Source organism: Sander lucioperca, chromosome 6, assembly GCF_008315115.2.
Source record: "Sander lucioperca isolate FBNREF2018 chromosome 6, SLUC_FBN_1.2, whole genome shotgun sequence".
NCBI classification, from domain to species: Eukaryota; Metazoa; Chordata; class Actinopteri; order Perciformes; family Percidae; genus Sander; species Sander lucioperca.
The window spans coordinates 36,573,584-36,588,483 of record NC_050178.1 but is presented as its reverse complement, the minus strand read 5'-3'; the positions used below and the strand labels follow the sequence as shown (position 1 = coordinate 36,588,483).

Genomic DNA, 14,900 nt, shown 5'->3' with positions numbered 1-14,900 from the left:
GATGGACAGTGAATCTGAATTCTGCCCAGCAACTTTTAATGTGTTAGTGTGCTATTTTCTATAATAATCTGAACTTGTGTAAATTATCTTTGAGTAGCCATATGTCTTCACGTAGTAGACAATGGCAAAATAAATCAGAATGTTTTTTTGGTGAAGTGTCCCTTTGAATCATTTTTAATCATGTTAATGAGGAGTAGGCCTATGTAATAATTTATATTTATATTCACAAACAGTAGCCTATTGAAGAATTTAATTTTCAAACCCTTTACCCTATTTATATTAGAATGAAACAGACAAATAATTGTTAACGCTTTAAGTTGTGTTCTGTTGAAAGGATCTAGCTACATGCTAACGAGAGCTCGACTCGGCGGAAGCATAAATACTTCAGCGCGGAAGGATACATGAGTGAATCGACAGTGATCCAACTGTCAGTCTCAGTCAGTGTCGATCAAAGTCGGGAGGATGCCGCTTGGACATTTAGCAACGGAGGATTTAATCACGGGCTTACTTCGTTTTGGAATAAAGGTCACTGAAGAGGAGCGAAGTAAATTCAAAGGTAAATTATGTGCATTTTTAATCTGTGTTTGTGGTGTTAATATTCAAAGTTGGAAGTTAACTTTACCGTTAGCACTAGCCAAGTTCATACTCTGTCAACATTAGCTAGCTACACTCGACATTGATGATTGCCATTATTAAGGTTAACAGGTTAGTTAGTTAAAACATTAGCAGTATTATGTCCCATATTGCCATTCTACATGTTACGACATGGTACTTAGCTAGCTAACGGTACTTAGCTACAGTTGACCATCGAGATAGCTAGCTAACATTAACGTTAGCTATAAAACTACTGCGTCAGAGGAGAAAAAAGCGTTTTTGCCGCCGAAAAGTCTTTTCTTCTGACTTACGTTAACGCTAGCTATAAAACGTTAGCTGGACTGCGTCAGAGGAGAACGATAAAAAGCGTCTTTGCCGCCTAAAAGTCTTTTGTTCTTAAATATATGTTAATGGTAAAGCAAAGCCATTTGGGCGGAATGTGACTATCAGTAGCCAGTGAGGGTTTGAAATGATGATTTATTCTTTATTTTGTCGTCAAACTGTCTTAGAACATTTTCGTAAAACCATGTAATGTTAACGTTAATTAACCTACAAAGACTAACGTCAAGTTACAACACCAGTCACGTTAACGTTAACTGACAGAACCGACCAACGGTTAACCTCCCTTTCGAGTAGCTAGCTAAGCTTAACATTTAACGTTAGCTAGCTAGCTGCTGTTTTCAAAATAACCCGATTATTATCATTAATAAAAAAGTAAGATAGGCCTAACGTTACATTAATATAGTGTGTGAGAGAGAGAGAGAGAGAGAGAGAGAGAGAGAGAGAGAGAGAGAGAGACTTTTCCAGCGTCTCTAATGAGGTACGCCTAAACACTTTTTTTTTTTTTTTGAAGATTATTTTTTTGGGCATTTTAGGCCTTTAATAGAGCTGGTAAGTCCCGCCCCTTCCGCTAATCGCCCTGGACCTCAAAGTGGAAAAACCGTCAATGCAAGTGAATGGGAGAAAATAATTATTTTCTGTACCCGTTTGAATTTTGCCATGAATGTGAACATATGTTGTGTGTGAATTTTTTATATAATTTTTCGTGTAAAGAATGCTTCAATTTAGCGGGTAGAATTTTGATACGGTTAGACTTTGTGTGAGAGCACTTTGTGGACTACAGCTCTTCGCTGCTTTCGACGCGTTTTATATACGTCACCACCACTAGCACATGGATCCCGCTAAACATGGCTGTGTCTTTGGTGCACTTCACCGCATTCTTTCAGGGAGAGGACAAACTAATTGAGCGTGGTGAAAACCACTTCAGGTCTGGGCATGTGGAGGGGTTTAAGTTCGCAAGTGGGGAGATGGTCGGCGTTGTCCACGCCAGTCGAAGAGAAAAGCGTTATAATGTTTCGGTGAGTCTAATAGCTAACTAGCACGTTAGCAAAATGCTAGTAGCAGTTACTGTAGCAAAAGCAAAGCTCCCGAGGGTTAACCATTCTCTTGAGTATTTTCAATTATTATTCACACATTCTGCATAATCCACGAATGTAACTAGTGTTGCTGTGGCTAATCTGTGCCGTTGTGAAGCTGCTGAAGCTGCTCTGCTCCGTTTACAGTCGTACCCTGTAGAGAACCAGACATCCCAACCTGCAAAGGTATCCATCCCCCCCGCGCCCCCATTTTTATATACACTACCAGTCAAAAGTTTGGAAACATAACTATTTTTAATGTTTTTGAAGAAGTCTCTTATGCTCATCAAGCCTGCAGTTAAAAAAATTTATGAAATATTATTACAATTTAAAATAATGGTTCTCTTTTTTAATATATTTTAAAATGTAATTTATTTTTGTGATGCAAAGCTGAATTTTCATCAGTAAGAACTCCAGTCTTTGGTGTCTTATGATCCTTCAGAAATCATTCTAATATGATGATTTGATACTCAGTTATTATCAATGATGGAAACAGTTGTGCTGTTTAATATATTTTTTTGGAATACTTTTTTCAGGATTCATTGATGAGTAAAACGTTAACAGCATTTATTCATAAAAACAGCATTTATTCAAAATAAAAACCTTTCTAACAATATAAATCGTTACCATCACCTTTTATCAATTTAACGCATCCTTGTTGAATTAAAGTACTAATTTCTTTTAAAAAAATAGTTATTGTTCCCAAACTTTTGAACGGTAGTGTATATTGTTACAAAAGATTTCTATTCTAAATAAATACAGTTCTTTTTAACTTTTTATTCATCAAATAATCCTGAAAAAAGTATCTCAGGTTATAAAAAAAATATTAAGCAGCGCAATGATAATTATATATTCTCATTAAAGTGGATTTACATATATATATATATATATATATATATATATATATATATATATATATAATAAAAAAATGTGGGGGGTTCCTCCCTGAATGACTTTTTGCAGGTTAGGATGTCTGGTCTTCTTTTTGAGTCTTTTTAAACAGGAGTTTGTTTTCATGTATACCTCGGCAACTAGCCGGCCTGAATAATATGCACATGAAATGAAACTGGTGGAACTCACCTCAACATGTCTTTTACAATCATTTAACCAGCCATGGGCAATGCTGAAGTCACTGTTACAAACTGTACAGAGTGCAAGACTGTCATTATGTTTTACTCTTATAAGACAGGGGTACAATTTCGTGTAGTCTGGCGTAAAATGTGTCTTATACTTTGTTTTTCGTGGCACTCTTTCTCTGCCATGGCGCTCCTGTCTATGGCGCAAGGTCTCTCGCTCCCTCTCTGCCGTGCGCGTGCTACACGGTTTGAAAAACAGTCTCTGTCTCGCTCGCTCTAGATTCCGGGAGATTTTAACTCATTTGCGGGCATCAGGGAGCTGCTATCAATATGCGGGAGACTCCCGGAACATCCGGTAGACTTGGGATGTCTGGAAAATACGCAAGCCACTGTGTATCCAAACCACAACAAGCTATGAACCATCTACGATCTAACCATGGGATTGATATTCTACCCAGCTCCTGTTTTAACAGATCTCCTTGCGTGATGATGGCAGCATTCTGAAGTCCTCCTGTGAGTGTGCGGTGGGGGACGTTAAATGCAGCCATGCTGCAGCACTTGCCATTTTTGGCATGCGGGAGGTCAGCGTGACTGACATGGGGTGCCGCTGGAGGAAACCTGCCGTCGCTAAAGCAACAAGGCCAGTGTCTGAGCTGTATCCTCAGGTAGAGGAGACATACAACGCTCTTGCCAGGGATGTCACTGAGGAAGACATGGACTGGTTCAGGTCGGCGCTTCATGGGACTCTATGTGGGATGACATGGCTGTTGTCGCCAGAGCCCCAGCATCAGGCTCTCCCCACTGTGTCTCAGCTGGTGAGGAAGCACAAGGACCGGGGGTTGGAGGCAGTCCTTGCCTCCTTGGTGCTTTCTGAGGATCAACGCCTGGCAATCCTAACAGTCACCGTTGGGCAACGGGCGGATCCCCAGTGGCAGCAGCACAGGCAGGGCCGGTTGACAGCCAGTAATTTTGGTGCTGTGCTTTCGCGCCGGTCTTCTGCTCCCTGTCCATCCCTCATGAAGCGGCTGCTTGGGGGACAGAATTTGGATGGTGTCCTCGCTGTCAACTGGGGCATAATGAATGAGCCAGAGGGGGTGAAAGCTTTTAAAATGGCTCATCAGGTGGAGGTGCTTGATAGTGGACTCTTTGTGAGCCGATCAGGCATCCTGGGAGCGTCACCTGATGGGCTGGTTGGGCCATCTGCCCTGCTGGAGGTAAAGTGCCCTTACAGCCAGCGAAACAACACCATCACAGAGGCTGTCACTGAGGTCCCATCGTTTTGCCTGTGTGTGGAGGGGCAGGGGTATGCCCTCAAAAAGACCCACCCATACTGGCACCAGGTCCAGGGTCAGCTTTACCTAGCTGGCCGGGATGTATGCTATTTTGTGGTGTGGACTACAAAGGAGGCAGTCATCATCCCTATTGCCAAAGACCCTGCGTGGGGAAAACACCTTCTCGTGCTCGAGGACTTCTACCGGCAGCACGTTCTCCCAGTGTTGGTCAGAAGAGAGGACTGAATCTGTAAATAATGTAAAAAGTTATTTTTTTTTCTATATATACAATCAGTTCTTTTGTTCATGTTCCAAACATTTTGGGAGACTGTGGATCAGCGTTCCCGTCGCGTCTCCTGTCAGTACCTGTAATCAGGGAAGCCAATGATCCAGATACAGACTGTACTACTACAGTTCTTGTAAACTAAAATCTGTTGTATTATGTTAACAGGATAATATTTACCATTACATTACCATAAGTTAGTTACATTTTTGGCGCTCTGTCAGCTCGTCTGCAGTGCTATGAAAGTAATGTGTGTGTGTGTGTGTGTGTGTGTGTGTGTGTGTGTGTGTCACTGTTTATTTTTTCTCTTTTGATTTAGGCAGATCAATGAAGACATGGTCCATGATCCGCACTGACTTTTGACACGAGAGATAAACAAAGGAAATGTTCCCTTCATGGTCGGTACAGAATTAATGTTTCTTAAATTAAGCCCTATGCGGCTGTTTACTTTAAGTTATTATTGCTAGTGAGTGGTGTTAGTCCTATGGTGCATGTGTGTATTCCTTCTCCCTTTAGGCCCTTGCCAGGACTGTGAAGTCCTGACCCTCACCGTGACCTTTGAGATTGTCCCATCAGGTGGTGTGCCTGGAGATAACGTTGTGCAGTGTATTCCAGCCTTCCTTCTCTTCTTTAATGATTTGTCAGCATACATTTTACAGGATAAGACATGGTTTTGTAGTTGTTTCAATTAATGTCCCACTTTGTGACACTTAGTATATTTTAGTATCTTAATATGTTATAAATACTACTTATTGACTTAGCAAATAAAGTCAGCTTGTGTTCTGTAAGATTATGCGACTAATTGTATTTTAAATACAAACATTACTTTTTTAATTCGGAAAGAAACACAGCATAAGGTCATAAGTACAGTAAACCTCATTTATTTGAAATGGTACATAAATCCAGGGTACTGCAAGCAGGACACACAGGAACATATGGAGCTGAGGATAGAAGAACATAACATAAGCTCATGTGATGAACATTCAATTTCAAGCTACATGTTACATTTTTGGTGTGTAAACGTTCTTGTGAGGTCTGGATGGTGTAATTAATTAACAAAATATATGCACAAGGTACCACGCCACATCCCTCATATTGTGTGCAATATGATCAATGTGGGGTGGTGTATTGTGGATACTTTCTGTGACTGAGATATGTGTTCATGGTTATGGTTCATGGTTAAGTGCCCAGTTGGTCACTGTTAAATTTAAAATACTGCTGTGTAGGATGACACTGCTAACTGCGAACTGCAATGCACTATAGTTAATAAAACACATGACCTGAAAATGACTGTGGACCAGTCCTGTTTGAGGGTGTTTGGCAGTTCCTGCAAAACAAATAAAGGGGACAAAACAGAACATGATGTATTTAATGTCAGAGGAAAGAAATACTAAATCACTTTTAAAAATGATAATTATAAAGACTGATTCACGCATGGTATCAGTAACAGTGATTGGTCTGACTCACCCCTCAAAGCAATGAAACAATTTCATGCATGGCTGATGGTCCCTTCGACTCTCCCTGATCTGTCTGATTTTGTTTTTCATTTTGATTGCATGATTACATATTATTACATGAGGGTACTTTTCTTAACAATTATATCACCAGTTACATTTCACCTCAAAGAATATACATTTCATCATTACCCTTTGCTCACTAGTGCTACCTTTTCTCACGAACTTCATAACTCTGAAACCAAATCACCTTTACACAGTTAACGTATGCCATCACGTGTACCTATTAAAACCTTTTTGAATTTTGTGAATTGCTGCACTTGATCATACGGTGCATATCTCATTGTTGCCAGGAGGACTTGGTTGAGGGGTTTTATTGAAATTATAATAATTCAAGCAGCACCTTTTTTATTGATCTAACGTAAGTGCTACTAGGCAAACCTGCTAATATTTCAGGAGCTTCTAGCAGAGTAGTGGGTAAGTCAACATTTGCTATTTTCACATACCTGATCCGTTTTATCCAGCGATTCCTAGTTTTTACTTCAGACGGGAATCTGAAGAAAGAACAGCCCATTTTGTTTGAATGGTGACATTTGGGTACAAAACACACAGGCATCTCGATCTGTCTTCATAGATTATCGCACCGTGATTTATGGAGGGAAAATGCGTTATGGGGTGACGTCACATATGCGACATGTAGTCTTTCTAGTTTTGTCTTTTCCACAACGGCTAGCCGAAGAATCATGCAATATACTGTCAAACTCGTTACATGAAAAATTATATAAAAAATTCACAGACAACATATGTTCACATTCATGGCACAATTCAAACGGGACCAGAAAATAATTATTTTCTCCCATTCACTTGCATTGACGGTTTTTCAACTTTGAGGTCCAGCGGGGTTTTACGGAAGGGGCGGGACTTACCAGCTCTATAGACAGGACAGCTGAAGACATGAAAGGAAATGACATGCAGCAAAGGGCCGCACGTCGGAGTCAAACCCACGCTGCTGCGTCGAGGAGTAAACCTCTATATATATGGGCGCCCGCTCTACCAACTGAGCTATCTGGGCACCCTACTTTGTGTTTTTATATGGATATTAGGTCCGGACCAAACGGAGGATGATAGAGAAGCGTGATTGCATAATGTGCTTTTTAAATGTGTAACGTTACATTATGCTGTTACCACAGTAGTGGTTAACATTGCTGTTTTTCTTTTCTGTATTGTACGTTAGATAATGAAGTTGACGGAGAAGCAGTGGACTATGGATTGACTGAGAGGATGGTTTCATACCTCTTTGAAGGATCGTTTAAGAAGCAAGCCAAATTCAACCGATTTGCACAGCAGTGGAAAGAAACCGTGACACTAACCGTTGAGCCTGTCCCGGTAAATTCAGAGAAGGCTACAGTGGAATCAAGGTACCGGTAACAGTAATGTTATGTGATTGTTATAACATTAGGCCCAAGTAGAACCATGGAAAATAACTCTATAATCTCATAGACATACTAGAAAATGCATTTCCTGCGGAAAATGCGTGGGAATGCTGAATAGCTGAATTGCTAAAGCTAAACTGGTTGAATAGCTTAAATCAGTGAGAAGAAGTTGAAGTAGTGAGAATAGTTGAAAAAGTGGAAATCGTTTTAATACGTATGAATTTCATTAAAATGTTAAAAGCTTATGCTAAACTGAACTGTTGGCTTCAAAAGTTGAATAATGACAAAAGATGTATAACATTGTGAGGTCTGAGTATATTTTCTAACCGATAATCACTCACAAATGCAGAAATATGAAACAAATAGTACGAAAAATCTTAAAGCTCAAATGCACTACACTGCTAAAAAAATCAGGAAAATTGTTAGAGTTGGAAGCTAAACTGCATTACCCAAGTGAAGAGCTAAAATACATTGTTAGAAAAGCTGGAAGCTGAATTGCAATACTTTCAAAGATGAAAGTTGAAATGAATTACCTAAAACGGCTGAAAGAAGAAATACTTTGTATTATTATCAGACACTGCATAGAACGAAAAAGCATCAATCTAGCTGATATGAGATGTGAAATACATTAGGTAAAAAGAATGGGGCTGAACAACAGAAAAGAGAGGACAGAGAGAAGGAGAGAAGAGAGGAGAGAAAGAGAGGAGAGCCAAAATAAAACATATATAGCTGAATTGTTAAAGCTAAACTGGTTGAATAGCTTAAATCCATAAGAATAAGTTGAAGTAGTGAGAATAGTTGAAAAAGTGAAAAGATATCTTGATCAGGGACACAATTTTTGTTTGTTTGCCGTCTGTAGGTGAAAGTATGAAGGAGCTGAAAATTTTGGGAGCGGAAGAAAATTTGAAGGATTTGAAGCATGCTCTCATTGACTTCAATGTTAAAAAAAAGTCATAAGAAGCTTAATATTTTAAAAAGTATAAATAGTAGAAAAAAAGTTGAAGAAGTCCCATCATTAGCTGAAAGAGCTGAACATTTTAAAAGTTGAATGGTTTTAATAGCTGAACGTATGCAGAAGTTACGGAGAGCCAAAAAACGTACGGAATAAGAATGATGAACAGCATTCCCACTAATAAATAATATAAAATGTAAAGGTTACTACTGAAGAAGTTTTTATCTGGATCTGAATTCACCTGGCTCCGGTAGTTTATGTAGTGTAACATTATGCATTAGGGTGTACACACTGTAATGCATAATCTTGCACAGTCTTTGTAGTCCGAACACAGGGGTAGAATGTAACTAAGTACATTTACTCCAGTACTGTACTTCAGTCTAAATGTTGAGGTACTTGTACTTTACTTGAGTCTTTTCTTTTCATTCCACTTTCTACTTTTTACTCCACTACATTTATCTGTTACAGCTTTAGTTACTAGTTACTTTAGTTACTCCACTACATTCATCTGTTACAGCTTTAGTTACTAGTTACTTTAGTTACTCCGCTACATTCATCTGTTACAGCTTTAGTTACTAGTTACTTTAGTTACTCCACTACATTCATCTGTTACAGCTTTAGTTACTAGTTACTTTAGTTACTCCGCTACATTCATCTGTTACAGCTTTAGTTACTAGTTACTTTAGTTACTCCACTACATTCATCTGTTACAGCTTTAGTTACTTTAGTTACTCCACTACATTTATGTTACAGCTTTAGTTACTAGTTACTTTAGTTACTCCGCTACATTCATCTGTTACAGCTTTAGTTACTAGTTACTTTACACATTAAGATTACTGCTCACAGAACACATGTAGTTTATAAAATTGAGATGATTAGTCCATTAAACACACAACTGGTTGGATCCTTTACACTTTCTAACATGTTTTAATGTTTAACTACATTCTCCTGATAATACTTACAGACTTTTGCTTAAGTAACATTTACACTGCAGGACTTTTACTGTAACAGTATTGTTACAGTATGGTTAATTTGCCATACATTTTAAGACTATTGTTTTATTGTAAGAGTCCATGCAGGGTTTGTCTACATGTTTTATTTCCTTATATTTGTGTTGGAGTTCATATTAAATTACTAAAGGCTCTCTTTGAAATTTAATTTTAAAATCCTATGATAATGTTGTGACATGTTTCCTGTTTGTTGTTTGTGCTGTGTTGCAGAATGAATATCTGCCGAAGATTTGAAGATGGCTTTAAGATCCTAGTACCCACAGTGCTTAGACTGACTCAAAGGAAATCTCCCCTTGTAGATCTGGCTTTGGAGGAAAGAGAGGCTGCCCTCACCGAAGATGTCCCTGGTAAGTGACTCACTGATCAGCCGTGGTCACCCCTAGTGTTGTGGAGCCATTTAAGCTTAATTTCTTTTCTGTTTGTCTTCAGACAAGATAAGGCCTAACCAACAAAAATACACTGTACATTCACCTAATACACTTTCTTTTATTTTTTTACTTATTTTTCAGGGATTGATTTCAGAGCTGCAATCCTGCTGTTGCCGATCCTGTTCAGGGAGAAAAATGACATTCTCATCATACTTGGAGAGGTGTGTAATTTGCGTATACTTATTTTTTGTTTACATTACTTCACGCAGAGACTGGGAGAATTATATGCATCCCTTGTATGTCTCTTTTCATAATACAAAGTTTCTAGCTGTCAATACTGGGCCTTGGTGTGGACATGGGGGAACGCAAAGCTAAATATGGAAGAAAAAAAAAATGCATGATTTCACAAAAAAATGTTGTAGTCTTTTGATAGGCCATTAAATGATGGTTAAGGTTTTTACTTACCGGAGACGTTTTTGTGGATATATATATATATATATATATTTGAACAGTTGTTTTTTATGAATGTTTGTGGTAGATTTCTGCAATTTAACTGAGTGAATACTACTTTATGATCTCTTGCAGGATCAGCCTGGTTGTAGCGCTATTCTATTGCATGCAGAGGGATTTTGAAAGACAACCGTTTATCTCGCCCCTCGGATTGAGCCCTGTCAATGGAGAGTTCCCACACCCAACATCTTGATGTGGTCTGGCCAAGCCTCCAGGAAGAGCACCGAGTCTAAAAGCCACCATGGGCTTAGTGGATAACGGTGGTACTGCACCCCATGGCCCAGAAAGACTTTTCACATAGACTTTGCATGGCGAAAGAAACGTCTATATTTCAGCGGATAATTTGTTTCGGGGTATATCAACTTACCAGCCCGAACACTGAAAGGGTCCTTGGTTAAAACGTTACGTTTTTAACATTTTTAACATTCACTAGAAGCGAATCCAGAATTATTAAATTTTTTAAATATATATATTCCACTAAGTTAAACTAGTCTCTTATTCACTTGCTGTGCAGAAACCATTCTATACCATTTTACCTCTATAGAAAACTGAGAAGACTAGATAAAACAAAATAAATAGTATGATAATAATTCGAATCCAACGATTTTATCACAGCAGCAGTAATGAGGAACCCGGTCCTCCAGGCGCCGACGGAAGCGGAGGCCGAGAAGGCCATCAAAGAGTTTCTCCGGCTGGCACCTAATCGCCACCACCGCCGGCCAAGATAATTCTTTATTTTAATGTTTAATGTTTTAATATTTGTTAATGTTTCTTATGTTTATTGATTAATTATATAGTTCAAAATAAATGTTTGTTCAGCAAAAAGTGAGAAGTTTACTGGTCTTGTTTATACCAGCGATCCGAGTGATTTCAGATGTTTTCAAGTAATTAGGTTAATAATTGTTTGTCATCTTCTAGACTATGATTTCTACAGATTAGACTGGTATTATTGGACTGTAGCTATAGTTTATTATAAAGTAGTAGTAGTTATAGCAGTAACATGTTAATTAGGCCCCCTATCTAAAATATTCTCGGTGTACTAAGGGAAGTAATTTGTAATTTATTTTATCAACATTTAAAGAGTAAAGGTATGTTAGGATAACATATACGGTATATAGCGCCTGACATCTGCAGACTGTATAAATATCTGGTGGATGCAGAGCCTGACATCTGTACTATGTATAACAGGAAGATGACCACATCTGTAAGATGTATAGCAGATGTTAGAACGATGTATATAAGCCTACATCTCTACAATGTATTGCATACGTTAGAACGACGTATATAAGCCTACATCTCTACGATGTATGGCATACGTTAGAACGATGTATATATGTATACGTCGCGGAGAGAGCGGCTATATGTCGCTGAAACGTAGCGCAGCGACGTCGCGGGGACGTCGTGCCAGTGAGCAAACTACCAAAATACTACATATCCCCGATGTATTTTGATTACATCGCCAATACGTCGCCGCGACGTATGTGTGCTTACTGGGAAGTAGCAGTGCTTCACCTTTCTGAGAATACAGTTCCCAGTTTGTATACGGTTAGAAGACGGCTGGTGGTGGTGTAGCCAGACCTTACTCCAGCGCTGACACAAAGCTGTGGAGAAAAATCTGACAATGTGAGACTACAGAAAAACTGCTGGCCTGAAACTCGGTGTAAGGGTGTAGCATTAGCTAAGGAAGAACCTATTCAATTCTGGAGCAGAATTAAAGGGGAGATACAAAAATTATTTTTCACTTTCGTTAATATTGTGAGATAGAGCGTTTGTGCTGCGTTCATATGGTGTCGGAATATTTTGAAAAATTTGTTCCCGATCATATTTCATAGCTCACCCGATCCATTTCATTTGCTCTTCGATGTCATGCAAATGCGTGTTGTTTAAACGTTCTAAGCAATAAAACACAACACATCTTTGTAGCGTCCATGTTGTTTCCCACATTACGACTTAAAGCTCATGAACATACCAAAGTCGGAAGAACGACTTCTGAACTCGGGAAACGGGACTATCCGATGAGCATGTGAATACTACTTATAACTAATGCTAAGCACTGAAATTAAAACTGACTGAAAATTAAACTCTGATCTCAGTCTGACCTTTGGAAATATTTGAAACCATGGGCATTCATTTTTCAGATTTAATTAAATAATTAGTTGATGACTGAGATTGATCCTCCTTTGTTCACGAAATCCAAATAACTGTCTGAATTCTGTATCATTTTTGCTGCAGGCAGAATAAAACACTACCTAGAGCAGGGGTGCCCAACCTTTTTTGACCCAAGATCTACTTTTCAAGTAGCCAACCTCCCGAGATCTACCAGTCCAGTGTCAACATCCCAAACCCACACACATCGTTTCCAGCCTGCAGTAACTAACCTCACAACACTTTTTCTTGTTGTCACACAACTACTAGACATCACAACACAAACCCTCCCTCTCTCAAACACACACACACACACACACACACACACACACACACACACAAATTCCTCTCACACAGTTGCCAGTTTGCACAGTGCGCTGTAGCACAAACCCGCTCTCTGCTCCTCTCTCTCTCTCACACACACACACACACACACACACCAATCTGCATGATGAGCAATAGTCATATAACTGACAGATGATGATATGAATAAAACAGAAACATAAACCAGATACAAAACAGGTAGATCTCTGAGTTTGAAAAAAAGGAAATCACTTTCTACCTTAATGGGAGACCTGGCACTGGGAGGAGGAGGCTAGCTTCTCGTAGTCAGGAGTGTAGGAGCTGGTTGCAAGGCGTAGGCAGGCTGCAAGGTGGTCATCAGTCACTGTTGATCTGTACTTGGACTTGATGATTTTCATGTGCGAGAAAGCAGACTCGCACAAATAAGTTGATCCAAAAAGAGCTGTCGGGTTCAAGGCACATCTTCTGAGATTGGGATACTTCTCCTCCACCAGTAGTTTCCAGAACACTACATGCTCTCCAGGTTGAGCAGATGTTGATCTGGCTTTGATCTCAATGTCATTTTGCAATGTCAGAATCTCATCCTCAAGAGCGGAGCTTTCCAAGTCAAAAAGTGATTTGACTTTGGCGGCAATGTCACCAACATCAATACTAGCACCAAATGGATAACACATATAGCTGGCTACAGGCTCGATGGATGCAAAGTCAGTAAAACGCCTCTCAAACTCTGATGAGATGCTCTGAACATGCTCCTCATAACGTCCGCTGTCAAGCTGTGTCACACCTTTACCTTGACGTTGTAGTTCTGCGTGCATGTGAGGGAAGTTGCGCAGGTTACCCCTCTGCAGCCTGCTTGACATCAGCTGTAGCTTGCTTTTAAACGTGTTCACTGAACTCATCATGTTGACTACATCTTTACCTTTACCCTGCAGCTCTAAATTCAATTCATTGAGCTCGCCAGTGAGATCAGTGAGGAAAGATAAATCTAAAAGCCACTGGTGGTCCTCTAGCTTTGTATGGTAATGCACATGTTTTGAAAGCTTCAGGAAGTCCTTGATTTCAGGCAATAGCTCCGTGAATCTGGCCAAAAATGTACCTCTGCTTAACCACCTAACATCCGTGTGAAGCAGCAGGTCTGTGTGCTCAGCATCATTCTCCTCCAAGTGAGCACGGAAAAGCCTTCTCTGCAGACTCCTGGCGCGAACTGAACACACAATCTTCATCGCAATATCCATCACTTCTTTCATATTTAAAAACTTTCCACACAACGCTTGCTGGTGAATTATACAATGATAATTCAGGATATCTGGGAAAGATTCACTTTCTTTGCACAGTGCAATGAACCCACTGGTGCGGCCCATCATAGCAGGCGCCCCATCAGTCGTAATGGAGATCAGCTTGAAGAGCGACAGTTTTGTCTCGCTAACAAATCCCATGAAAGCATTAAAAATATCCTCACCTCTGGTGTGTCCTTTTAATGGCCTTGGCGCTTATGTCTTCAAAAACCATCCTGATGAAAACACACAATTGTGCCACATCCACCATATCAGTCGACTCGTCAAATTGGAGGGAAAAGCACTCACACGCGTCAATATCCTTCCTCAGTTGCTCCTCCACATCCACAGCCATTCGCTCACATCGCCTTGTAGTAGTATTGCGGGAGAGTTGCACTTCTTTAATGGCCTTCACGATCTCTGTTTTATTTTTAAAGTCGTCAAAAAGGCTATCCGCTGCCTCGAGAAAGGCTTCCTTCACCATATCGCCGTCATTGAATGGCTTCTTGTGTTTAGCGAGGACATGACTGACGCGATAGGAAGCAATAGTTGCGGCCTTACCCTGGGTCTTCGGTTTGGTGAAGACTGATTGCCGTGCTGCAAGCTGTGCTTTCAAATCCTGCACTTTTGTGGCGCGTAAAGGCGTTTTTGCAGGGAAATCACTCTCGTAGCTCCCGTGTACTGTTTTAAAATGCCGCTCCAGATTCCCTTTCTTTGCCAACGCCACCGTTGCATTGCAGATCAAACAAACAGGCTTTGAATGAGAATAAACAAAAAAATAATCTTCCTCCCATTCAGGGTGAAAATGGTAG

The 14,900-nt window shown here is 39.8% G+C and overlaps 1 protein-coding gene across 1 annotated transcript; it reads left to right on the top strand.

Moving 5' to 3' along the window:
* Nucleotides 1-445: 445 nt before the first annotated feature.
* Nucleotides 446-11,094, top strand: LOC116036194. The gene is made up of 6 exons (XM_031279678.2): nt 446-556; nt 7,328-7,511; nt 9,699-9,835; nt 9,998-10,077; nt 10,442-10,457; nt 10,982-11,094. The coding sequence occupies exons 1-6, from the start codon at nt 463-465 to the stop codon at nt 11,092-11,094; spliced, it is 624 nt and encodes a 207-aa protein (XP_031135538.1). The 5' UTR covers nt 446-462.
* Nucleotides 11,095-14,900: the final 3,806 nt, after the last annotated feature.

Coding starts and splice junctions, on each gene's coding strand:
- LOC116036194 (XM_031279678.2), top strand. CDS start 463: ATGCCGCTTGGACATTTAGCAACGGAGGATTTAATCACGGGCTTACTT. Junction 557..7,327: donor GGAGCGAAGTAAATTCAAAG/GTAAATTATGTG, acceptor ATTGTACGTTAG/ATAATGAAGTTGACGGAGAA. Junction 7,512..9,698: donor AAGGCTACAGTGGAATCAAG/GTACCGGTAACA, acceptor GCTGTGTTGCAG/AATGAATATCTGCCGAAGAT.